Raw genomic sequence first — 27,326 nt, 5'->3', positions numbered from 1 at the left:
AAACCCTTACACAATACCAACACGCATGGACAACAATCGTTTCCATTCTCAAAGGGATGCATGGAGGCATGAAAGAGCTCAGACCAGAGCAAGACGATACAACAGAGCAAACACCAAATGCTTCAGTGTAAGATGTAAAGGGGAGCAGTGTTTTATTCCTCTGCATATGGATATTTTTATTTCCCCAGCACTGCCTGTTGAAAAGACTTCTCTCTCCACTGAACTTTGAAACGTCATAAAAAAAAATGAATTGATTCTGCTCATGTGGGTGTACTTCTGGGATACTCCTCTGAGTTGTGCTCCATTATTCCACCAATCTCATCTTGTCTTGATTACTATGGCTTTGTAGTAAGACATGGCGCTGGGGAGTGTCATTCTGACAGCTGGTCTTCTTCAGACAGTACTGGCAATATTCATTGTGAAATGCTTCTCTTATTTCTAAATTCCTTCTAGAGTTCCTTACCCCTCCTTTCAAATCTTGCTTTTCTCTAGTCATGCCATTTCTGAATTTTAAAACATTATGGTTGTATTATTTAATAATTTCCAGGATCTTAATTCTTATAGCTAGTTTTGAACAGCTCTTCAATCCTAGTTGTTATTTGCTCTATGGGTATTTTTGTATATTTTCACCGTTTCTAGGGAGGTGATTATGCCCCATATTCTCTTTATTTTTCTAATTAAAACAACTTTGTATAAACTTCAGTATTAATCTTTTTTCTTTCTCTCCCCTCCCCTCCCCTCCACTCCACTATGCAGTCTTTGCTGGCCTGAAATTTGTTACGTAGAGCAGGCTAGGTTTGAACTCACAGAGCTCCCACTCTGTCTCTCAAGTGCTGGGATTAAAGGTGTAAGCCATTACATCTGGCTTGTTTTCTCATTTCTTAAGTGATATAAATTTCCTTGAAATTTTAGGAGGAAGGGCAAGGAAAAGATACCTCGCATCTTCAGACCTCTCAAGTTCAGACCTATTTTGTTGTAAAAGACAATGAAAAACACAGTCTTGGGGTTTCCAAGATTTGGCTCCTCTGGTAGCTTCTGGAACTTTCTGAGAAATTCTCCCTCCCTCTCTGATGATCTACTATTTCAAAAACTATTATATTGATGCCGAGCTTTTCCTGGAGCGGGGAGAAAGCCTTGTTTTCAGGAGCTGGAAGAGTTTAAAGGGGCCAGAGTGTCCCAAGTCTTTACCCCCCCCCCCATCTTATAACAATGACTTCACAGTTGTTATGAAGAGGCAAACGGAAATATAATTTGGGACAATTTCCTCGGATTCCCCACTGTGGCCTTTACTTTTTGTATAGCTGTGACTATATGCCTGATGAACATCTATGGAGCTACTTATTTGGCACATGGTTTCAGAGATGTCAGTCTATGTGGCTAGGATGACCTGACAGAGCAGAGGAAAAAATTGTGTGTGTGTGTGTGTGTGTGTGTGTGTGTGTGTGTGTGTGTGTGTGTGTGTGTACAGCCTTGGAGTTTTGGCTGTAATTTATGTCCAATAACATTATCACGTCTTTTTTTTTTTTTCTGGTTTTTTCGAGACAGGGTTTCTCTGTGTAGTTTTGGTGCCTATCCTGCATCTCACTCTGTAGACCAGGCTGGCTGAACTCACAGAGATCTGCCTGCCTCTGCCTTCCAAGTGCTGGGATTAAAGGCGTGTGCCACCACTGCCCAGCCACATCTTTCTTAAACATTCAGGAAATACATGTCCTAATCCCATTGGAGCATGTTCTCTGGGTCAAAGGGTATTTATAAATACATGACTCAGTTACAAACAGTTTGAAATGGTCTGCTTACAGATTCCTTACTGATTTTGAAATTTTTTCTGTTGTTATAGAACACAGTCCACAAGATTTCAGTCCTCTGGGACTTGTTGAGGCTGCCTCCCCACTCTTATCCTCTCCTCCCTCACCCCTTCTTCTCCCTTTATCTTACCACAGTTCCTCCTTCCCTCCCTCCCTCCCTCCCTCCCTCCCTCCCTCGCCCCCATTCCCCACCCCGCCATATGAGGACTGAACAGGGCCTTGCATTTGCTAGGGAAGTGTTCCAGCAATGATTTACACCTCCAGCTGAGCCTTGCATTCTAATCAAGTGTAATAGTTTCATACGAGCTTGCAAAGAATATTTTATAGTTGTTCCCGCAGTGTTCTCTACACATCAATTAGAGCAGGCTTGCAAAAATTGCTATTAAAATATTTGTGTGTTAATAATTGTGCCTGTTTTATTTCTTAATTAATGAGAAGTAAATTTGATAATGAACTTGTTTATTCTTTATTGCTCTCAATATTTGTCTTACATATTTTCAGGCTATGTTTTTATTCACATACATAGACTCGTTGTACTTATTAATTGTATTTACTACTTTATCAGTATGAAATATCCTGCTTTATACCCAATAATGTTTCTGTATTACAAGAAGACTACTGTATTCAGTACATTCTTTTGGTGTTTTCTAAATACTACTTCCTACATTTTTATTTTCCAGCCTTCCCCCATGTTTATCAATTTATTTTAGAAAATCACATAAGTATTGGGGTGTGGGAGAGACGGTTCCATGATTAAGAGCTATTGCTGCTCTTGCCAGGGACCTGAGGTCAATTCCCAGCACCTATACCAGGTGCCTCTCAATGGCCTGTAACTCCAGCTTCGGGGGACAGCCTGACACTTGCACTCATATGCCCAAACACACACATAGCGCGCGCGCGCGTGCGCGCGCACACACACACACACACACACACACACACACACACACACACAATTAAAAATAATAAACTTCTTTAAAGGTACTACGTATTTTTCAGTCTACTCTACCACTCGGTGTGCTCACAGCTGGCTTAGCCATTCGTGTATAACTAATCTCACACCGGCATTTGCACACCGTGTATAACTAATCTCACACCGGCATTTGCACACTATGTATAACTAATCTCACACCGGCATTTGCACACTATGTATAACTAATCTCACACCGGCATTTGCACACTATGTATAACTAATCTCACACCGGCATCTGCACACAGCACCTCACTGTCTATCTGCCCCATTTGTTCTCCAGGAATTTTTCTTCCCTTTTACCCCTCATTTGAATGAATGATACAGTTTGTCACAGACCTGCCCCCCCTTCCTCCCTTTGGCAACTGCATTCTTTTTAGAGGCTATCCTGCTGATTCTAGCAAACATCCTCAATTTTAATAAGGCAATAAACATTAACGCCATGATCACTTTGTAGATAATTAAAGGATCTTTGACGATTTTAATTCCCCCAACTACTGTGCTGCTCTTGCTATCCTGGGTTTCTTAAATCTAGGCTAATCAATGGCATGTCCCCATCTTCCATGACATGGACTCTGAGGAGACTGGGGTGGTAACCTCAGGGAAGAGCTTGTCTATTTGTCTTCCTGCTGGTTTCACTGAGCTTCATCCTCTTAGAATGTTCTGGACAGGAAAACTGGGGTCTAGCTAAGGCAGATTTCACAGCAATGGTCTGAGACTTATACTCTATCACACCGAGGTCATGATGTGCGGTGTCTAGCAGGCTACCTATCCCATCATGAAGATGCCTTCAATTTGGCACCAGTAAGATCTGGGGTTGAAGAATTCCTTCTTGGGGGATGTCCTAAGTACGTTAGCTTTGTCAGACAGACTACCGGCCTTTACCCTCAGCTGTAAAAATAAAAACATCTCCAGGCATCACCAAGAATCCTCTTGGGGGAGGAAGGCATTTTAAGTGCCAGCTCGATCTACTGCTATAAAATAAAACTTCAAATATTTTTAGTAAAAATTCCTTAAGTATCTACACTCATTCCTTGTTCAGAGCTCCTAAGACTAGGAGGAGCTAAATGAGCCATAATTCTGTCCTCAACAGAATCACTGTCTGGAAGAGAAACAATTTTGAAAGAGAAAGTGGAGACATGGCCTCCCACACTTTAGGACAGGGATAAGAATGCGCCACTATCCTAAAAAGGTGTGTGAGTGGGATATGCCGACAGCCTCATCCTAAATGTGGCAGGATTAACAGGCCATGGAGTCTTTAAGAGGCAGGACCAAGTGAGAGGTGCTTGAGTCACAGTGGTGGGGTGGGGGTGGGGGTGGGGCGGACACACGGACGCCTTCTATAAGAGATTGATACTGGCATGGGAAAGAGAGTTTGTTGTTCTCTTGAGAACAAGGGTGTGGCTTGTCATTGCTGTTGTTGTTTTGTTTGTTTGGTTGGTTGGTTTTCGAGACAGAGTTTCTCTATGAAATAGCCCTGGCTGTCCTGGAACTCGCTCCATAGACCAGGCTGTCCTCGAACTCACGGAGTTCCACCTGCCTGTCTCCCAAGTGCTAGGATTAAAGGTGTGCACCACCACCCCCAGCTTCTGAGAACAAGTTTTTTTTTGTTTTTGTTTTTTGTTTTTAAGAAAAGAAGAGCAAGCCTATGCCCTGTTACTCTCTGGCTTCTTGTCTCCCTAAATAATTTCTCCTTCTCATGTAAGCTCCCCTCACGCTGCCATCCACCATGATGCAGCAAGGCTAACGGGACCCTCACCAGAGGCCCAGCTGACGGGGTCACCCAATTTTATGTTGTTAGCCCCCAACTGTAACTAAACCAACTCTTCTTTATAGAGTACCCAGTCTCGGGTGTCTTGTTACTGCAATAGGAAATGATCTAACAGAGAGGGGTACCTAACTCAGCCTGGGGGGTCCTTTCATGGAGGAACAGGAACTTGAAATTTAACACCTCTCTTCTTTCCCAGTGAGCCCCCAAGAGCACAAGCCAAGAATAAAACAGAATGGAAATTATCCAAATCCATTTACTTTTTAGGCTGTGTTTTAGAACAGAACCAATAAAAATATTCTATTATGCAACACAGAGACATGGGTAAGGAGACCCTGGAGCGTGCTACAGATAGCACAGCCACCATCTACGTCTTCAGTGGTTAGCAGCAAATATACTGCATTTTCTTATTTCATGTCACTCAGTGTGACTGAAAGCAGACTGCTGAATAGAAAGCAGAGTAACGCCAGTGAGGATTCATCTCTCTCTCTCTCTCTCTCTCTCTCTCTCTCTCTCTCTCTCTCTCTCTCACACACACACACACACACACACACACACACACACACACACACTCCCTCTATCTATCTATCTATCTATCTATCTATCTATCTATCTATCTATCTATCTATCCATTAGCACATTCCATCTATCTACCTATCTATCTATATCTATCTATCTATCTATCTATCTATCTCTCACATACATACACTTCATCTCTCTCTCTCTCTCTCACACACACACACACACACACACACACACACATCTATCTATCTCCCTCTCTCTCTCCCTCTCTCTCTCATACACACACACACACACACACACACACACACACACACACACTCACCCCTACCTTCTTGTTGACTCTGATGCCTATCAAATGACAGATACTTCCCATCTTCCTGCCCAAGTACCTCTCCAGCTCCCATGCAACAGAAGCCAGACTGACTACCTATCCACTAAGCTAAGCCCACCTCCCGTCACAGAACTCGGTCACTTCTGTCGGTCTTCCCTGGAGTTTAACTATAGCTACGCGGCTAGTTCACAGGAGGCAGGAACGGATATATATGGAATACTCCTTCTCAGTCTCACATGGAACGTCCACTGCCCGGAGCTCCATGCCATTTCCTCACCTGCTGACTTGATGCATTTGTACTTTGCAAACCAAGATACAAAGACGGCAGCAGCTGGGCATGGATGGTCCCTGTCTCCGAGTCTGTACTTGGGAGAGAGAGGGGGGTCCCTAACAGGAATGTCCATAGTGAGTTTGTAGGAATTAGAAGCGAATTTCCACTGTGCTAAGTCACTGAGATTTGAGGGTTTATGTAGTAGTGTGGCTAGCATTACCCACCGAATCTACCAAAACAGACAACGAGCCAGATTTGCTCAGCGATTGTAATCCCTTCAGGTCCCCAGACACGCATGGTATTTTGGCCTTGTTCACCACTCCAAAGAACAGAGACCTTTGCCAGAACTATTTCCCTGAGCCTCCCTGGAGCTGAACGGGTATGTGCGAGGCTAGGAGAGGGCCACCGCAAAAAGCTCACACTTCATCTCGTGTCTGCAACCCAGGGATAGGAAAGGACGTGGGCTTTGATGTCAGACAGATGTGGCTTGGAATCTTACCCAGCCCTGACAATTCCTTGGCTTCCTCTCCGTGGGCTTTTGTTTCTTCATCTGCTAAATGAGGGTAATGGCACCTCGTTGTGCTTGTTGTCATTTGGCAGGGGGGAGAATAAAAGAGCTGATCACATGTGAGACACACACGCAGGTCCTGGTGTCTCCAAAGCCCTCGCTAATTCCCTCCCAACAACCATGAAATTAACAAATTAAGAATTTATTTACCCTTCTAATCACAAAACTAAGCAAGAGGCAGCTTTTTCACACCGGACCATGTGTTTATTTTTCTATGTAAATGTTGGTTATTTCACAGAGAGGAATGAGGTTCAACGAATACTATTATGTTTTCTTTGGTCCAAAAAAGGAGAACTTAAATTTTAGGAAACCTGAAGATCAAAATATAAACAAAAATAACGTAATTTTTTAAATAACCTTTTTCTCTTACTAGAAATAAATGTCGTATTTTCAAACTGGTGATGGCAAAATTCATGCTGGAGTTTGATCCAGAAGAAAACAGTGGCTGAGAGAGTCCACACCACAGTGGGAAGGAATGCATTTTTCTGGGTCCTATTAATCCCCACGAGACAAGGATCTCCCCCGCTGCCAAGTGGTCTTGGATATAATGACTTTGTGGGGCAAGGATAACACATCACTAAAAAAGAAAGTGGGGTCGGGCAGTCCATTTCACCCGAGCAAGTCTCTATAAAAGAGACTTGTCTCAAAGCAAGTGAGCTTTGGCAACAGGACGGATAAGCAGAGCAGTGTTTTTCCAGGTAAGCTGGCAGAGCCATGTCCCAGCCCCCAGTACAGAATGAAGCTGAAATGTCAGGGCAATGGGGCTGCAGGGGGAGGCATCGATGAGAGCCGCCCACCAGCATGACTAAGTGCTCTTGGGGACAATCCCCACTCAGAGGGCAGAAAGCAAATATCCAGATGTTATGAGCTGTCAGCTGTGATTAACTGAGGAAAAGGTGAGGCTGCCCACTTAACCATCTGAGCAACCTCCCTCATCAAAATGACCCCAGAGTTTTCTGCAAAAGCATTCATGGGTAAAATAAATGGAGGCTCCATCCAACTCCCGGCCCCGCTTCTTTCGCTGCCCACCCTCTCTCTGATCAAGTCAGAACAGCGGCCTATTTTAAACCAGTGGCAATGTGTTCTCTCGTGGAAACGTGTGGGTTTCCTGAGACAGGCTGGCGCTCGGAGAAGCAGGCACGCGGAAGGCTGCGGAAGGCTGCGCCCACTCGCCCATCCTTCCTCTCCCACCGAGTACCAGGAGGAGTCCCGGCAGGAGAAGCCTGAGGAGTAGGGGAGGGTCCTGCTGATAGCTTCCATGACATTAGCTCACTCCCATGGGAAAGGAGAAGCTGAGGGCTGGGTGGAAGCAACCCCATGTGAGGAAAGCAAGGGCTACCTCAAGCCCAGGAGGAAGAAATCCGGCCCCACATGCTGGCCTCTACAGCCTTGCTAGAAGAGTTTATTTGGACCTCAGTGCCTCTGTAACATACTTCAAAGCAACTTTAAATATAGTAGGAAACATTTCACTGAACACCGAAGACTTGTTTTTACCAAGGCCACAAGACCAATTTACAAAACAAAACAAAATAAATGCAGAAAACATTTTTTTAAGGACACAAGGTTATGTGCTCTACTTACAATCGCTCCAGCTGCTTCAGGTCCTGGAAGGCGCCTCTCTCGATGACGCTCACCTGATTGTCTTCCAGATGCCTGGAATCAGAAAGGCAGCCAGGGTCAAGGGCTAAAATGGTCAGGAAGCATCCTAAGAGGCCTTAAGGTTGTGCAGCTGTATCCCATATCCCCTCCTAGGACCCCGGGTCCCTCCAGTTGGAAGGATCACTCTGATGGGACAAACTCACTACATCCCAGTGTGGTGTCACGGTAACCAGGCTTTCACCGCCTGCACACTTCTACCTGACAGATTGGCTTCCATGTCTCTCTATTTTAAGAATGTTCCCAGCAAATGTCCCCCCGAGCACTGCAGAATGTGCACAGAATGGAAGAGGTAGAGCTGCTCCTTGGAGAAACCAGGCACATTCAACACCTCTTCCCTTGGAGCTCCCTCCTCCAAGGATTCGAAAATACTTCATTGAAAAGGGCCCTCCCTGCTCAACCTCACAGGAAGGATCGGGTCGCCGTGAAAAAGCACGGTGTACATGACGGCTAGCCTGGACCCAGGGATTCCCTCATGCAGGGCCAGGCACATCCCAACCTTCTAAAAAGTCATCCCTATCCCCGGCTGCAGGCTTTGCTGGATCTCTAAGTTCTCCCATCAGGTGACTAGACATCCTAAACACTCTGCATAAGTGAGCTTGACCCATGCATGTGGCACACCCTAAGAGTTGACCATACAGTAAGACATCTGTTTCCACGACTTACCAAGGGGGAGAAAAGGGCAGCTTAAATTGGATAACATGAACAGTGGGGAAGGGATGCAAGCATGATGCGTGGATTCTGGGTAAGAAATGGGCCAAGAAATGACAGGGACTGCATTTGGTGGCTGCGTGGGGTTTGGGGGACTTGCAGCTGTGACTGAAGGCTGTTTCTTGAGAGGAGGAGGTATTTAGGAAAGGCCACAGTTTCCTCTGGATCGGCAGAAGTATGGCCTGGGAAGGGCGCACCTTCCATTCCAAAACAGACCTTCCACAACAACGATGAGCCCACCTCTCGGACAGCCCAAACCTTCAGCATGGTTTAGGCTTACGGCTCAACCTTTGTGTGTCTTTGGGGGGAAATCCTCTCTTCCCAAGAATTACAGAAGAGGCCCCAACTTCCTCACACTCCAGCCATGCACCATGGCCTGCCATGTCCGCTTACTGAATGAAAAGCACAGCTGTGGGCCCTGCACATACCGACTTTCCATAGAGGAGAAGGCCAGTCAGCGATGTGAGGCTTCTATCAGGGCACGCAAGGGTAATCTGTTAGGCTCAAATACGTAACACGTTTGTATGTTTGCTGTAACAGGCCAGGAGGGTCAGCCTGTTCCTCAGAATCCTCAGCCTCTCAGACCTAATAGTCCTGTGACTTCTGTCCCTGGCCGTTTAACATTATGTCTGTCATTTAACGGATCAGAACAGAGTAGCTAAGAAACTTGCCCACGGGGAACCACACAGCTTAGGGGGAGAACTTTCCAGCCCCCAGGGCCCTCTCTGCCCACCTCTTAACTAGATGGTGGTGTTGTATTGAGCAAGCTAGTCCTCATCTTTAAGACTCGGTTTCCTCATTTGTAAAATACAGAAAAGACGACATCACAGAAGGACTTATAAGAATAAAAATAGAGTAAATAAATCATCAAGCCAGGTGTCTGAAGTAATAATCTGCCTTTTAATAAATGATCCTCCCTCCCCCTCCCCTTTCCTCCTCATCTCCCTCCTGCCATATGGCAAGGAGGCCTCGGGAAGCCAACTGACGTTTATTAGCACATTTACCAAACAGGGTGTCAGTTCAATACTAGCAACTAGGGGAGTTGCTCAGCCAGACTTTTATAATCAATCAATCAATCAATCAATCTACCAGCGCTCGCTGTCCTCCGATTAGAACAAGGCCTAACTCCAGAATGGCTGAGTGTTAACCTCCAGATGTCTGGAGGCGCTTAACTCGGACCTCCTAGAACGGAGCTTACTTTGTATTCATTACGCTACCACCGCAAGTCTCTTTCAGGAAACGGAGATGTGTGAACACATGCGTGTGAGCTTGCTGCCCCTACTCTATCTTGCTCAGGCCCTGGGAAGCTGGCCTTTCCAAAGGGCTTCTCAGCCTCTACTCACCGTTGGTTTCAGCCACTGGGTTTTCCTAGCAGGAGCCGGGAACAGCGGAAGGGCGGTGGGGCTGGGAGATTTACCCTTCTCCCTCCTGACCCAACCACTCCAGGGTGACTGTGTCCCCCTCCTGAAGACTACAGCAACTTTTGTCGGGCTCTAAGATCCAGTTCCCCCGCTGCTCCCCAAGGCTTCTAGGCAGCTGTGGCTCTGTCCTCACTACCCTGAGGACCTGTATCACCTCTTCCTGGAGTCTCTCATCCCACCCACACCTCTGTCAATGTTAGCTCTCCTCGCCTGCCCCCTGCAGCATCCTTTGGTTCCTGTTGGAAAGGTATCCGGGATCCTTTTCAGATGGACTTCCTAAACCCATCGAAGTCCAGCCTCATGCCTGGCATTTAAAGGCTCGGTTAAAGACTACTTGACAAATAAAAGCATCTGGCAATGGGTAAGTGAGCCACAGAACCTGCGTGGGGACTTCAAGCAGTTCTGCAAGCTAAGGGCATGGAAGAACGCTGTTGATTCGGTCCTAGCTCGCTGGCCAGATGCAGGAGGACGTGGGATCAAGGTCAGGCTAGGTTTTAGGTTCCCACAAGGGCTGCCCAAGGCTGGTGTCTGTTCTGAGTTAGGGGGACACAGACTGTGTTCATTTTCAGTTCTTTGGCTCTTCTTTTTCTTTTTCTTTTTTTCTTCACTAGATTAGAATCGGAAATGGCCCTCATGTGATGACGGCCGAGGCGGAGTTTAACTCTTTTATTAACCCCATTTCGGATAAAGCTGGCTCCCACATTGTGAACACAGCAAGTCCTTAAATGGATTACTAAGAAAAAGGATATAATTGATACCAACAGAAGAGACTTTTCCCTGCTCCCAACCTGTGGGAGAGATGATTGTCGCAGGCAACTCCTACATCTCTGCTTCATTTAGGGAAAATGGCCCTGGGATGAGACGGAAGGGTGCCAGCCTCTGTTCTGTGTTTACCCATTCACCTGCACCATATTAGCAGATAGAAGGCATTCTGCATGGAAATGGGGGGCAAGCTCAAATTATTCAAGACTATTGAGTCTTTTATTGCTTCCCCATAAATTGTAAATAAGAAACAGGCATGGGGAATATGCCAGGATGTGATGAAAGCTTTTCAAAAGAGAATAAAAAAGAGTTCTCTAGGTTACTCAGCTGAGAAGACTAGATGGGGGGAAAATACTATTAAAATGTTTGGATATTTTATTGGTGTGAGAAGGCGTCTCAGCTATTCCACCTAGCAGGTTTCTTTCATCAAATTAAAGGGCCACTTGAAAGGGACTGTCTGTGAGCTGATAAGGGAGATAATGAAACAGATCTATTAACAGTCGATAAAGAAGAGGTAAAAGGCATTTTGGTACTGCCTATCAAAACAGAAGAATGCACCAATTAACTCAAAAGATAAACTGTAGTCTAAGGAGTGTTGTAGGCTACGCAGAAGACATTAATGTCATCTTTTGTGATTATTTTAAACTTTCTATTTGCAGAGAGCAGATATGGAAATTGGAATTTTTATTAGTCTCTCTGATGCAGCAGTAAGAAAATCAAAACGTTATTTTTGACTTGGTTAGAAAGTGAAGCATTAGGTGAATTTTGACTTGTATGAAAAAAACATCTCGTACAGACACAAGTGGAGGAAATGGGGGCAAAAAGATGCAAAGCAAAAGCCTAAACACAGTTTTGCCTTTTAAATCAGCAAATGACCTAGAAGCAGCAGTCTCCTGCCATTCTTTTTAATACGAAGTACCCTAAAATTGAACCAAGGGATCCCCTCATACCTCTGCCAACGTCCCTTCTGATGGGTGTTGACCTTATCAGAGCAGTCAGTCATACACACAGGTGCTCAGAGCACAGGAAAGGCTTCCTTAGCACAGGTAGGTCTTCGTTCTCAGAATGAGAGAAGGGTGTCCACCACCAAAGAGGAAAGAGTGCGTCTATGGAGGGAGCATCTGGTAGCTGGAGGCCCAGCATCAGACTCCTGCATCCCTGTGCACTGGCCCAGAGGGAGGAACCCTCAGGTAACACTCTACACACCAGAGCTGCATGTCCTTCCCCTCTCTCTCTGCAAGAACCCATGCACTGGAGCTGCACGTCCTTTCCTCTTCCTCCTCCTCCCACCCTCCTCCAGTGTGAGCACAGAAGTACTGTCTGCACGCTAATTCCCACTCCTCTGTCCCTCACCGTGTGGAGCTGAGATTTCTTAATCCAGTGCCATTTCCCCTCCTGCAAAAAAAGGGGGCCATAATAATGCCGGCCTCATATGTTCTGTTGCTTGACTCTGCACCAGGTCCACGGGAGGCAACCAAGGAAATGTTGGTCACCATCAGTATTCGCATTATCACTAACACGTCTCAAACAAGAAATCGCATTACACAGTGACAGGCAGTACTCAAATGCTGCTCGAGAAAATGTCAAAGCCCCGACGCACTACAGGAATAACTGGAGTTGAGAGGACTTGGAAGTATTCACTTCCTATGCTGCTGAAGGGAAAGCTGAGATCCAAGTGGGTACAGGGATTTCCCCAAAGTTGCATGAGCAATTAATCCCAAATCAAATCAGAATCTGACACTTCTTGTCCCAAGGATAAAATCATCCTGCTCTGTAGAGCTGAGTGGACACAGGGATGTGGGAGGCTGGAGAGATGGCTCAGGAGTTCAGAATACTTGTTGCTCTTGTAGAAGACCTCGGTTCAATTCCCAGCACCAACAGGGCAGCTCACAACCATCTGTAACTCAAGTTCCAGGGGGGATCTGATGCCCTCTCCTGGCCTCTGAGGGCACCAGGCACACATATGGTGCACACACATACATGCAAGCAAAGCACTCATACACATAAAATGAAATAAATCTTTAAAAAAGTATGTGTTAAGGGAGGTGGGATCTGGTAGCAATGAGTTAACCGTAACTGCCGATAAAGATGAGCCAGCCAAGATTCCATGACATATAACATCAAAGCTGGAGATCAAACTTCCCAGGCTGCACTCCTGGGCAGGGGCCACACTATGGGTAAGAATCAACAATAAAGAAGGAAGGAAAGATAGAGAACCCAATTGCTCCACTGTCATTTTCTGAACGTCAGACTTTTCAGTCAACAGTCCATAGGCCTCTTCTTACCAAACATAAACCTTGGGTCAAGGCAAAATTCTCCACTCTTCAGAAAGGAGACCCGCTGTTTCTTGTCCCCCTGTTCCATCAATGCCTACCTCATACTCTGCAACCTGTCTGCACAGCTGTGAATGGTCAGCAAGGATTCTGCCCTTGCCTGGCCCTCTCCATCTCTCCTCCCCTCCTCTCCATTAAGCAGGAAGAAAAATAGCATCTGTCCCAATTGCTCTCTTAATACGCAAGCTGGGGAAGAAATTAGAATCTCTATGGAAGCGAAGCATGGTTAGTCCACCTGACATTGCTGTCATCCAGGAAGCAGGGCATGTTGACTTAATTCATTTATTGCCTTCTGTTTTTCCTGTCACTGGCACCCGGTTCTCCTATCGATCTCGCCCAGCCAGCAGCACCCAGCCATACAATTTGATATCTGTGAACACTTGGCACAGTAATGAAGGGCTTTCTGCAGCAGAAGCGTGGATTCCTGTGGCCCAGAGCTCGGGAATGTGATGTCAGGGCAGCGCGACATTTTCACAGGCTGAAGAGCTAGCTGCAAATGAAAACTCGTTGGCACACCATCTGCTACTTACAAGACTCGGAGATTCTTCAGTCCAGCGAAGTCCATCTTGGTGATCCTGGTGATGTTATTTCTGTCCAGGTCACTGCAATGGAAAGAAAATTCAGGTCAGATTTTTGCAGGTTACACTTACAGTCTATTCAAGGCAGACTGGCTAGGACTGGGGGGACGATGCCTGTCAGGGGGAAGGCAATTGCAATGATTAATGATATCCCTTGAGCATGCCCAACTAACCTTAAGGAAATTGTATGGAATAAGCCATTCATTATGTATGTAGCAGAGCCCGTTACACTTAACTGCCTGTCTTCTGTGGTCCCTTATTCAAGTAACAAACTATCTCTCAGTGTCCCCAGTCCGCCCAATTTTCAGATTAACTTTCACAAGTAAAGCTGAGGCCTCCTCAAGATTCCAGGGGTTCCAGGGAGGAGTAGCTGACCCAGGCTAGGCTTTTAAGTACCTTCAATCCCTTTCATTGTCTCAGGAATGCATGCATGATTCAAAGAATAACTTTCTATCTAGTGGGTAGCAGAGCAACCCAGAGTTCCCAGAAGCCATCTTGCCATCACTAAAGGACAGTGTTCCAGACTCAGAAGACGAAAAGAGACATTCTTCATGCCGTCCTGTTAAGTGTTCGGATCTACTCGTGCCTGAAGCCAGATACTTCTGTATTTTAGCATTTTGTGAGCCAATCTATGCCATTTTATTTTCATTTGGGTTTAAATCAGCTCAGAGTTCCCAGAAGCCATCTTGCCTCCACTAAAGGACGGTGTTCCAGACCCAGAAGATGAAAAGAGCCACTCTACTCTATTCCTTGAAACCAGAAGAATGTTCACTGGCTTTGGTACATAGCTAGATAGATATAAATAGACAACACAACCTTGTCCAATAGACAAAACAAAACTTGTCTAGTTTCTAACTAGTTCGTCAATTTCCTGAGTTTAGTTTCTAACAGGTGCCAACACAGTCGAGCCTGTACACAGCATGTAGTAAAAGCTAATTCCACACAGTAGGCAAAGGCAGCTGCCTGGATGATTCCGGCCTCAACTTGGAAGCTTAGGCACATTTGTCATGGGGGAGCTGAAAGCCGGGGGGGCAGTTACTGGGGTAAAGGTGAAGGAGGCACCGTAGGCGGCAGGAAACCAAGGTTAAAGGGGAAGTCAAGTTAAGAACAAACCTGTGAACAACTGGATAAATATTCTGTATTCCCTAAAATCATCTACGAGCCCTAGATGAAAAAAAAAATGGGGGAGGGGAGGACCATAAATAATGTTACAGTTTTTAACAGTGGAAGCTGAAGGATGAATTCCTACATACTGCGCCCTCCTGATGAGAAGAAAAGATTCAGGGTTTGGGCCCCGGTAGTTTCTATAGGGTGTCTGTAAATGACCATTTATATACTGTCACAAATCACTCAATGCACAGAATCTGCTTCGAAAACTGTGTGGTTGCCTTGCTTTCGTGGTACAAACAGCAGAGTTCACACACACAGATTTACCAGCCCGGACATCACACAGTGGTAAATCTTCTGGCAACACTGCTATTATGCGTCTGTGGTTAGCCAAAGCATCAGGTTAGGCTACCTGGGTTACCAAGGGTCGCCTGTCCTGCAACAGGTCGCCAGGAAGACCTGTGAGTTACAGGCTTGCTGTAGAGCAATGGTTCTCACTCTCCTAAGACTGCAACTCTTCAATGCACTTCCTCGCGTTGTGATGACCATCCCCCAACCATGAGATTATCGGCTGCTGCTTCCTAACTGTAATTTTGCTACCGTTATGAATCATAATGTAAATATCTGATATGCAGGCTATCTGACACATGACCCTCAAGGGGTTGCGACCCACAGGTTGAGAACTGTCCCAGCAGACGAAGAGGAGAGCCGTTTCCAGTGTTTGTACTTTGTGTGAGGAACAAGCATGTCTAAGGAGAAATAACTCTTCTGATATCAGAAATTACAGTAAGATAAAAATCAAACATGTCCTTGGGTTACCTCCCCTAGGCTCCACCTCCCATTCTTCCATCTCCCCTCTCCTAGACCAGCCATCCGAACTGTTTCTTAGTTTGTGATGGAGGACCACCCCAATTCACCTTCACGACCTATGCAGGCTGTCGGTGAAGGAAGGGACCAAGGCACGCTGGGAATGCAGAAGGACCGCGATGCTAGCATCACACATCGGCGGAGAGAGAGCCGCGACCCGGCAACCTCTCCAGCATTGGGAGCACTCTTCTCCGCTCCCTCCAGAAGCTGGAGAGATGTGTGGGGACCTTGACAACTGGGAATATGACAAGGCAGCTAAGGGGTTAATTACCAGGACACAGCGTGGGACTGCAGCAGATCATGCTGCCAGCTGCTGTACTGATAGTTCCAATTAATATTCATTAGGAGAAGGGATGCAGCGTGCCACGGAGGCACCGAGGACACGCAGTGTGGAATATACCATGGGGGTCATCACACAGTCCTGGAACTGAATTCCTCACCCAACCAACCTCCTGAGTGGCCTCGTGACTAAGGGTCAGAAATGGCACAACCAACCTCAAAAGCTTTTTTTTTTTAAGGTTAAATGAGATGCTATACTCATGGTACTTACCCACCACTTACTAAATTCTCCGTCTCAGCCTTTGGGATTACTCTAACTAGTTGAAGTACACTCCCCTACCTACGTGCACCATGAAATTTTAGTTCACCCAAGGAAACCAGGTACCCCATTTCCCAAGCATTGTGTCTTAATCCATTAACGTTGGGGTGATCTATTTCATAATATTAAAGGTGTGGAACAAAGAGGAAGAAAAAGACACCTACTGAATGTTTAACTCACCACCAGGAGTGGAATCCATTCCCATGGCTCTCCATGGCAAAGGTGATGTCATGGCTGCTGCTTTGAGACCTCAGTCAGTTATTATAGTCAAGAATGGCTCAGGAAGGAAGGCCTTTATGTCTTCTGGAGATGAGGTAAGAAATGGCCCCGCTCTCATCCTCAGCCCAGTGGACTGCTTAACCAAGGACGTCTGCCCATCCAGGTGGAATTTACGGAAGCATGGAAATCACTATGGCACTACATTACTCCATTTATGGAACACTGGCAGGCTAGTCAACTGTCCATCCAAGCACTTTTGTGAATGCACAGACAGCACTTCCAAGATTTCCTTGAGTGTGACCATGTGACCAAGTTCATAGCGCTGCACAATGGGCCAAAATAATACACGCTGCCTTCAGGGCAGAGCCGTAAAACTCCCTGCCCACTGCTCCACGCCCCTCCTCGGCCTGTTTCAGAAAATAGTGGAGGACGACGCCCAACGTGGCGAGCGGTCTGAGCCCAAGTCCCTGGGTGACTGCCTTGCCTCCTGATTTGTACACATCAGACTCAGACAGATTCCAGAAACAGCTTCCAGGGACTATTTGTCACAGCAGTCTGTACTGTCAAGTGCAATGTCTTCACTTTCTCTCCTTCCTGGTTTTCTTCCTGTCTTTCTAACAGGTCTGAACAATGGGTATTATTGTCTCCATCAACAGATGACTGTCTGCAGGTGAACCTCCCAAAGAGCGGCTCTCTGCTGAGACCACACTATGCACCAAGCACTTTGCTAAGCACTCTGTGTACATCTTGAATCCATCAGCCATTGTTTATTATCTCACTTTTCACACAAGGAGACTTAGTCTCCTCCTCTGCTCTTCAGAAGAGTTTCACCCAGAAAGAAACTTAGCCATGAGGTCACATGCCAGTAAGCAAAAAAACAGGATGAGAACCCAGATTGCCTGAATGCAGAGGCCAGGTGTGTGCAGGAGTGTGTGTGTGTGCGCACACATGTGTGTTCGCACACAAGGACGTACGCCCACAAATGTGCCTATGGAGGCAGAAGTCAATGCCATGCCTTCCTCTGTCCTCTGCCTTATTTTGGTTTTTGTGGCAGAGTCTGGAGCTCACCAATTGGTCAGCCTGCCTTACTCAAGAGCACTCAGGATCCTCTGTCTCCCCTCTGGGTCCCGGGACTAGAGACAAACACCACGGTGCCTGGATTTCTGCATGAGTGCTTCGGGTCATGATTCAGGTCCTCGTGTCTGCAGAGCAAGCTGGCCCACCACCCCAGCTCTATAACAATGACCCTATAGGCCAGGTCACTTTTAGCCATCGAATCCTGATGCCCATCTACCATGAGTCTAAGCATTTTTGCCATGTGTAAATGTATTTACTGGATGAGAGGGCAGAAAATACATAAACCAATAGAGTAAGAGAACATAATTTCTCTTTGATAAAAACAAAAGGCACACACCTAGTGGCTTGGCTGTCCCAGCTCCAGCCAAATTAGTAGCTTCTGCCCTGTCTCTCCCCTGTGGCTGGGCAGCGGAATGCTGAGCCTCTCTGCAAACCCAAGGATGCTCTCTAATCTCTGCCCACGACCGATGTCTCCCATGCTGCCTCTGTAAACAGGCATCACCATAGCAATCTCCTGCATTGTTTTTCCCCATCCCAATGAATGAATCATAAACCAGGGTTGAGGCTTGAGTTCTGTGGTATTTTCACATCTGTTTGACACCTTGGGTGGAGTGGGGAGGAAGAGGAATTCAGAGCAACACTGGAAAAAAAAAGGAAACAAAAATAACATTGTCTGGGCCAGGCTCTGGTCTCTGTCTTGGCACATGCACACATATACCCCTTTCCTCCTTTCCTCTGCAGCATTCCTACAGATCTTTCTTGAGTCATAGCACATCTGGACAGAGGGAAGTGTAAAGATCTACCCCCAGTGAAAGAGCACAGTGTGGAGAAAGAGACATCCAAGGAAAAGCCAGAGGATGTGGGTTTGAATCCCAGCTTCCTCACTATCCGGCTGGGTGGAGTTGGCAAAGACACAACTTCACTCAGACCCAGATATAACAATGGCTGCGATGACACTCCTAAGATCTGACCCCAACTGTCATCTCTACAGAGTCACTGAGAGGCTCAAGACAGAAAGCATGTGAGGACGTGGTCGCCAAAGAACCCGTGGAACAGCTCGGCCACTGGTAGGGAGAGGATGTGGTGCTGTAGGTTGGGATGCAGCTGAGAGCCATTTGTCTGGGATGGAGAAGCGCACAAATGGCCCCCACCTCACAGCGGTTCGGATTACAATGTCCCACTGTATGACAATACTTAGACCATCATTCTGGTTTAACGTATTAGATGAGGGTACTCAATCAGTTGTTGTAAAACTGATTCTGGGTTAGTTGATTTTTGCCAACTCTGGGCTGGTGTCAGTGTGAGTACATTGAAAGTAAACTGGTTAAGCTCGGCTGTTCAGAGGGTAGGTGAGTTAAACCATTTCTGACCTTCGGTACAGTGAGATGTAACTTATGTCATCAGAGGTCAGAAGCACTTGCACACACAGAACACACTACAAGTTCAGGCTGGATTTTCAAATCCACCCGCTCTTTGCACAACTCTACAAAGAGCTGCCTTCTGCGCCTCAGAAGGGAAGGCGGAGTCTCCATCGAAGAGCTGAAGGAGATATCACACAACAAAGATGTTGCACAGGCTACCCAAGCAGAGACCGGAAGTGAACTCATGTGGGGATGAAGTCTATAGGGTACTGTGAATGTAGAAGGCTGCAGGGCCCCTTCCGTTTTCAGATCCATAATGGATATATTCTGGGATCTATAACCAAGTTGATTTTTAAAAATACAGAATATAGCTTGCCCTTGTTCTCAACATCTTGGAGTCCAGCTGAAACAAACGAAGTCATATGATACTTGGAAAATGTGCAAAATGAAATGTTGAGAGATGGGCGTCTACATTCCACAGTGAGTGGGGCAGAGAGAGAGCGAAGACCAACTAAATCATAGGATACTCGGAAAATATGCAAAATGAAATGTTGAGAGATGGGTCTACATTCCACAGTGAATGGGCAGAGAGAGACAGGTGCCGAGAGCGACAACATGTAGAGAAGAAACTGAGGGAAAACCTTTCCAAGGAGAGGGCAAGGGGGGGACGACACACCAAGACAGGAAGGACTCGGGCCAGGCAGGAAGCTCTTAAAGGCTTCACATGTTGGAGCAACACCACAAGGTCTGATAGCATGGACTTGGGATTCCTGTCCAGAAACTGAATAAAAGGAGCCAGGATCAAGGTGTATCATAGACCCAATTTCCAGTCAAGGCAGAAGGTGGCAAAGGGCCTTGGCCTGGCTGTCAGTCTCCTGCTCCAACCCTTGCCATCCAGGGAGGTGACCCACTGGGAGCTCTTCCATCTCCCAGTGAGGGAAGCAGCAGCAGCAGAGAGCAGACAAGGAAGCCATTCTCCTGGGGCTTTCCCTGAGAGCTCAGCCAGGTCAGCACACTTTCCTGCCAAAGGTCACAGCTCCTTCTAGGAACCGTGCCCACGTCAGCCTCCTGAATATTTCCTCTCCCTCCTTCCGCCTTAGCGATGAAAACCCCTCTACTGTTTTATATCCTGGGTTCCACAAGTGCTCTGTGGTTCCCTGAACTACACCTCTCCCCTGAAACCGTTCACATGTAAATACATCCTCCAAGGCTAACTCTCAGCTGAGTTTTCCATCTGGTTTCTGTTTCTTCCTGATATATCATTCGCGCACTCATTCCCTTATGTATTCAGTTTATGTATTCATTCAACAAACAGCTCTTCCCCACTAAGCTGCTGGGCTATAACATATGCTAGGAAATAACAGTGGCGTGGGCCTTGTCCTTAAAGAGAGCAGTTCATGAGGAACAATTAAAGGAGCAATTGCCATAAAGTGTGGTGAAGTCTATGCCACAAATTCATACACTTATCTTATAAGGGCCAGATAACAAATGCTTTCAGATTTCATCTGCCATGCTTGTGCTCTCTCTCTCTCTCTCTCTCTCTCTCTCTCTCTCTCTCTCTCTCTCTCTCTCTCTCTCTCTCTCTCTCTCTTCTTCCCCCACCCCTGTCTGTCTGTCTGTCTGCCTGTCATTTTGTATGCATATGGATGTTTTGACAGCATACATGTCTGAGCACTACATGCCTGCCTGGTGATGGCTAAGGCCAGAAGAGGACATTGGACGCCCTGGGACAGATGGTTGTGAGCTGCCACCTAAATGATGAGAATCAAATCCTGGTCCTCTGGTGGAGCAGCCAATGGTTTTTTAACTGCTGAGACATCTCTCCAGCCCCTGGGAATCATTATCTTCGATCACAACTATTCAGCTCTGTCCAGCAGTGTGAAAACTGCCATAGACTTCAATGACTGAGGGTGGGGCAGGGTATGACTGTATGCAAATAAAACTTTATTAAGAAAAATAGGACAAAGAGGCCGAGTTGTCCCTGGGACCATAGCTTATAGACCCCTGCTCCCTACTGTGCCAGAGGCATAAACAAAGCCTAATAACAGAGTATAATGGGAGGGTGGTGGCCCTGTAGGTAGAGGCGAGGATTCCAGGGAAAGGTGGCATTTTAACTGAGACCTCAAAACTGAGCTGGGCATAGCCAGGTTGGCATGGGGATACGTGAGAGAGAATAAAAGGATTTAGAAAGAAGAAACAGCAAATCTGAAAGCCCAGAGGCACTGCCTTAGGGTAAATGCAAGCAGACTTTTTTTTTTTGACTCTTCAAGCAGGATGCAAAAGAGAGCATATCTCCCTCTCCCAACCTCTTCCTGCCTTCCTCCATCCTTCCCTCCCCGACTCCCTCTCCCTTGACCGTCTCCTCACTTGCTCCCTTCCTCCCTTCCTACAACAAATCTTATCAATCCCTTCTCTGAGGCCAGCGCTACATCGGCTCAGGATAGAAGACCGAACAACAAATTCCCTTTAAAGAAACTTGAATTCTCTTGGTGAGTCTGGAAGACAGCTCCAAAGCTGGTGACCTTCCCTTCTCCTTCAGGTGGGCAGGACCTAGTGACTTGCTTCCAACCAGTGCAATACAGGGAAGGCCATAGGATGTTCTTTTGACAGATTTCATGCCATTTTGTGCACATCTTGCTCAGGGGCTCTTTCCAGCTGTGACGAACGCAGCAAGCGGCCCCACTAAGGAAGTCCACGTGGCAAGGACACGGGTCAGCCCGGACATCATGCAGCTGGGCATGAGAACCGACGACAGCTAAAAAAAACCACCTGAAGCCTGTAGTCTATCAAACCTCCAAGGGTGCCATCCTCCAACCCGGAGCCCATGCAAAGAGTCCGCAGCCTCGAGCATCATGACTGGAGCCCCGCCAGACGCTGCAGCAGAGGCCCAGCCGACTCTGAGTTAACTAGTATGTACTGTTTGAAGCTGCCACCTGTGTGGTAAGATGGTTAGGTAGCAAGAGGAGGCAAAAGCCACCGGAGACCATAAACGAGCATCAGGACTAGGGATTACGGTAAGTAAATAACCAGACAATAGCTTCCGAGGTGGCGTGGAGAATAAAGGTGGGGTGCAGGGAAGTGGAGGCCCTGCCTTGTCCGGGGCAGGCATGGGGACCTCTCCTGAACAGAGAGAGGATGTCTGAGACCAGAGGATAGGGAGCCAGCCCAGGGGAGGAGAGACTGAAGGGGAGAGGTTCCTAGCAGAGGAATATAAACAAACAGACCCCGAGGGATGACGGAAGCAGAAAGGGCCGGACAGAAGGAAAGGGCAGACAGCATCCCGTGGGCTGATCTAGGCCTTGCACAATCAGAACCACAAAAGGGGTCAACAGGGAAGTGACCGAGTCAGCAGCCATAAGCCACCTTCCCTCAGAGCAACCAGACAACCGCACGACCCCATTAACTTCCCACCGATGTGTGCTCAGTATCACAGCTCAGCAGCACTTCAGCCAGGTGGGTCTCATCCCGGTCCACAGTCTACCTCACTGGATTCTTCCTTCCTCCAACCGGCAGACATTTACTGGGAACCCACTAGATCCCGCCACCATGCCTACCTAGGCACTCTGCCCACACACGTTTCTGTTATTTCCTGGTCTCGAAAGCCCCCCTGTCCTCTCACCCCAACCGCATTGCTGTGTTATGGGTAGAATTATGCACCCACAAATCTACGTTGAAGCCTTGACCTCCTGCTAATGTGAATGCGATCGTATTTGAAGCAGACTCTTCACAGATGCAATCAGATTCAAGTGAGTTCATCGGGATGGTCTCTAAGCCAGTGTGATTGTTGTCCTTAAAATATGAAGGAGCAGAGACACAGGGATGACGCCGCATGAAGGCAGACACAGAGAGGACAACCGTGCAGCCGCCAGACACAGAGCACCAAGGACTGCCGAGCCCTGCCCAAAGCCAGGAAGAAGCAGAGAGAGTCTCAGGGATGTGCCACCCACCCACCCCACCCACCCCCCTGCACCCCCAATTCCAATTTCTGTTTTCCACAAACTGAAAGCATGAATGTTTGGTTTTCAGGCACCCAGGTTTGTCTCAACAGCTCCATAAAACCGAAACTCTGGATTTTCAGCACCGCGCCCCCCCAAGTCTGCCACACTTCTTCCTCTCTGAACTCCTGAACTCCTGGATGGCTCGGCCTCTGCACAACTCCTTCTGCTCTCTCCTCACGTTTCTTCCCACCTCACGTGCTGATGCCTGCTTCCTGTGTGCCTGACCCGGCTCCCGAGGGACCAAAGAGGATACTCCCCACACTTCGTCCTGGACACCCTGGATGAAGTAAGGCCCCTCGAGAACACTCGGGGAAATGTGGACCATACGTGTCATCTCAGGAGCGTGAGGCAAAGGATATTTTGGTGGTGGTGGTGATTTTTTTTAAAAAAAAATGTATTTCATATTTTGCTTCTTAGTATTTTAGTGTTTGCTGTGGCAATTATGTATGACATATGTGGGCTGGTGGTCATCACCACCCCTTCCCCAAGATTAATGCTCAGAAAAGAGCAAATTGCCTTAGTCATCTTAAGAAGGCATTGGGGAAGATGATTTGTGCCCACCTTTATTCTCGTGAATTTATTGTGTCCCACAAGCATGGTCACAGGCAACTCTCTCTGATAGAGACAATTTCCCATGCCCCCTCCCAAAACGTATCAACACAAATAATTCACCCAACCGAAGACCCTACCTAGCCCTAGCTAAAGAAGCCTTTCAAGATGCAAACTGGGCCACCTGCCCAAGACGTGTGACGCACGACGGCGGTTCTCAGGCGCCCGTCCACCAGTGTGTGTCATTCTGTCTTGCTTCATCTCCCAGCCCAAGGACTTCATGCCATCCACTCGCCTACCCTGATGACAGAGAAGAGCCAGCCCCTGTTCCAGAACCATCCATTCCCATCCCACCAGGTCCCAGGCAGCTCTGCTTCCCCGTGGATCCCTCACGGAGTTCTCTCACACTCGCTCCCCAGACACCCACCAGGAGGCATTGTTCAAGTGTTCTCTGAGTTCTGCACTTCATTCTCGTCACTTACATAACCAAACCCAAGTTTAAAAACATACACACGCATTCAGGAAAGAAATGGCTGAATTTGATTTAAAAAAAAAAAAAAAAAAAAAAAACTGGCTTCACACGACCACAGTTGTTGGGGAACTGAGCCTCCCTGGGCTCCATTTCTGACTTGGCAGCGCTCTAGCATATCTAATTTTCCACCTGCAGAAGCCTGCGGCCAACCCTGTGCACACAGCTACCTGCAGGGTGGGGGAGAGGCAGCCAAGCAGAAGGGGTGAGCGGGGCGTCTGGCTGGGGTCACAGGGAGGCTCTGCAGGGCGATGGGGCAGGCCAGGGAGAGGCTCTCCTTCCTTCCAGCAGCAGCACTCACTCCCGGATGCTACAGCTTCCTGCTCCGGGGACAAAAACACGTGCGGATACAGCAATCGCGTTGCTGGGGACCAGAAGGAGAAGCTGCAGACTCCAGCCCCCGAGTGAATTCTGACCTACCGACCTGTTTTGTCTAGGTCTCTTTGTGATTTTCACGTGTACAAATCAACTGTCAATTTTCGACATTTTGGACAGTTCTGGAATTGTCTGGTCTGTCTCCCCGCTACTGCCCCTGCAAAATCAGACGATCAGATACCTCTGGACCTTGGGGGCCACCACAAGCTGGTACTAAGAGACACAATGAAAAGGGTGAGTGCTTGAAATAGACCAGCTGTCCTGTTTTCTTACTGGTGCTTCGACCAAACACCCAAAAGACCGTGACAGAAACAACTCGGGGAGGAAAAAAGGTTTGTTTGGCTTAGACTTCCAGATCGGAGTCTAGTGTTGAGGGAGGTCAGGGCAGGAACCACAGAGGAACACTACTTACTGGCTTGTTCAGCTACTTCCCTTATACAGCCCAGGCCCACCTGCCTAGGTATCACAAGGCCCAGGGTGGAGTAAACCCTCCTCTATCAATGAATCCCCCAAAGACATGCCCTCAGGCAAATCTGATGGAGACAATTTCCCAATTGAGGCTCCCTCTTCCCAAGTGACTCAAGTTGTGCCAAACTGTCAAAAACCAACAGCACATCAGCCACCTGATGCACACTCCTCACTTGGGTTATGTGCTTTGTTCTTACAGGTGTACGAGTTTGCGCTCTCACAGAGAGCATGCCCTGGAACGCCAATCTTACCAAATGGTGATGTGGTTTCAGGCAAGTTACTTAGCCTACTCACTCAGAAACTTCTGTTGTCTAATTATCTCTTGTTTTTAAGCTCTGTGTGTGTGTGTGTGTGTGTGTGTGTGTGTGTGTGTGTGTGTGTGTGTGTGTGTAAGTCAGAGGACAACTTGTGGGACTCAGACCTCTCCAGACAAAATGTAAGCACATGTAAAAGTTAGAAGGTGATGATAAGACCTTCCTTGGCACCTCATTAACACTGAAGAGACACCTCATCTAACCCGCAGCCCTGATGTGTCACCCTCCGTGGTGATCCATCCCAGGCACAGCGGGGGGGGGGGGGGGGGGGGGGGGGGAGAGAGAGAGTTCTCCCTCCCCATGACAATGATGGCTAAGGCAATTGACTCTTTTCTGAGCACTCATCTGGAGGGGCTGATGACCACCGGCCCAAAGGGCTCACTTGGTATGTCCCTTTGTCATGCCCAGAAGTCTCAGGCCCTTCCAAAGTCTCCCCAGAAAGTCTTTTCTCAAAACCTATCCCAATACTGCTTGTGGAAGCTCGTGACAAAATGGCTCTTCCAATGATGGGAAGCAGCAACCCCAAATCCCATAAGTATTTGGAGTCTGCCTTTGGAAAACTGGCAAAAAAAAAAAAAAAAAAAAGGAGCTTGCTAAGGCAGACACCCCTATATGTTCCCTAACTGGCTTCATTACCCCCTCAGCAATCCACAAGATGAAACTTCCCACACCCCTTTGCATCTAAGTGAGACCATCTGACTGATTAAAAGAATGTGAATGGAAGCAATATACGCTGCTTCCAGGCAAGGCCATGAAACACCCTGAACAGCATTACCCTGTCTTCCCCTTGAACTTCTCATCCTGTCATGCAGAGACCATGTGTCAAAATGGTGGTTTCCCAAGATGGAGGGGGCCTGGGATCCTGACTGACTGCTGGAACATGAGCCACACCCCGAGAAATGCCTAGACCATGTGTACTACACTGTGATAATAGGAAGCAGCAGGATTAGTCTCCCATTCTGCTGCCAATCCATTTGGGATTATTTGTTCCTGCAGCAGAGCTTAGTCTATGCTGACTAGTAGACCTGGCAGGACACCAACAGAGCAAAGACAGGCTGAAGACTTGGGTATCCATGATTTTTATTCCTCTCTAGCTCATGATATAAATTTGAAAAAGTTTCTCCCCCATCTAATAAAAAAAAAAAAAAAAAAAAAAACGATTAAATGTTTGAGCCGCTAAGCTCACAATGTATAACAATTAATTGGCTTTGGACTCCACTACTCTCTTCAACAAGATTTTATCTTTCAAAGATTATATAACTCCAGTCAATAGAAGTACCAATTCTGCAGCCAGCTATATGGGGACCTAAGTAAATTTCTGCTAACAGGGTAATTATTATGGAAGAGACAATGTGTACTGACTGACTCTCCAATTTATGAAGTCAATGAGGTTGTCCCATTTTATGAGTGAACAAGTGGGGGTGCAGGGATCTGAGAGCTCTTGTCTAGGGTCACAAGCTGGCAAGTAACATAGCAGCATTGATATCCAGGTGGTCAGGGTACCAGATGCCTAAAAACGAAGCCACTGAAGCATGAAGTCCTGAAGGGTGACATATGAGCTAAGTTGTCTGCTCGGGAAATTTAAGGAATATCCCATCATTTTAGCTGAACTAATACATTCCACCCTCTCAGGATCAGGACCATACTTTGTTTATACCTCAGTCCCCAAGGATCAGCACACCATCTGGCACATAAAAGGAATATACAACAAACAAACAAACAAACAAACAGCATCAAAAGTCTGCTGAACGGTGGAGTCACCTAAACTTGAGCTCTTACATATAACTGTTTTTTTTAATGTTTTAAAGATTTGTTTTTATTATTTTTTATTTATGTGTATATGAAAGAGAGTGGATGCCATATGTGTACAGGTGCCCTGGACCTGGAGTTGCAGGTGGTTATGAGTCACTCAGCATGGGTGCTGAGAACTGAACCGGTCCTCTGGAAGAACAGCAAGTGATCTTAGCAGCTAAGCCATCTCTCCTAGCCCTGATACTAACCAATTTAATTGAGTTATACTTGAAGATGTCTTGAAATGCATTGTGTTCATTATCCAAGTTGAATACTTTCGTAAGTTAACAAAGATATCACGAGTTAGGTAAGTAAACATTGGGACTGTCTAATGCAAACCTCTAAAATCAGCCTACTAGCTAGAGCCACAAATACACATG

At 47.0% G+C, this 27,326-nt stretch overlaps 1 protein-coding gene across 1 annotated transcript in view; it reads right to left on the bottom strand.

The window, feature by feature from the left end:
- Positions 1–27,326, bottom strand: part of Slit3 (slit guidance ligand 3) — a 595,100-nt gene that overhangs the window by 532,528 nt on the left and 35,246 nt on the right. Inside the window, exons 2-3 of the mRNA XM_016005185.3 lie at positions 13,646–13,717; positions 7,814–7,885 (exon numbers count right to left, since the gene is read on the bottom strand). Coding sequence (XP_015860671.2) covers positions 7,814–7,885; positions 13,646–13,717 — 144 coding nt within the window. The remainder of the gene's footprint in view (positions 1–7,813; positions 7,886–13,645; positions 13,718–27,326) is intronic.

The sequence above is a fragment of the Peromyscus maniculatus genome, chromosome 8, assembly GCF_049852395.1.
Source record: "Peromyscus maniculatus bairdii isolate BWxNUB_F1_BW_parent chromosome 8, HU_Pman_BW_mat_3.1, whole genome shotgun sequence".
NCBI lineage: Eukaryota > Metazoa > Chordata > Mammalia > Rodentia > Cricetidae > Peromyscus > Peromyscus maniculatus.
This window is presented reverse-complemented; position numbering and strand designations above follow the sequence as displayed.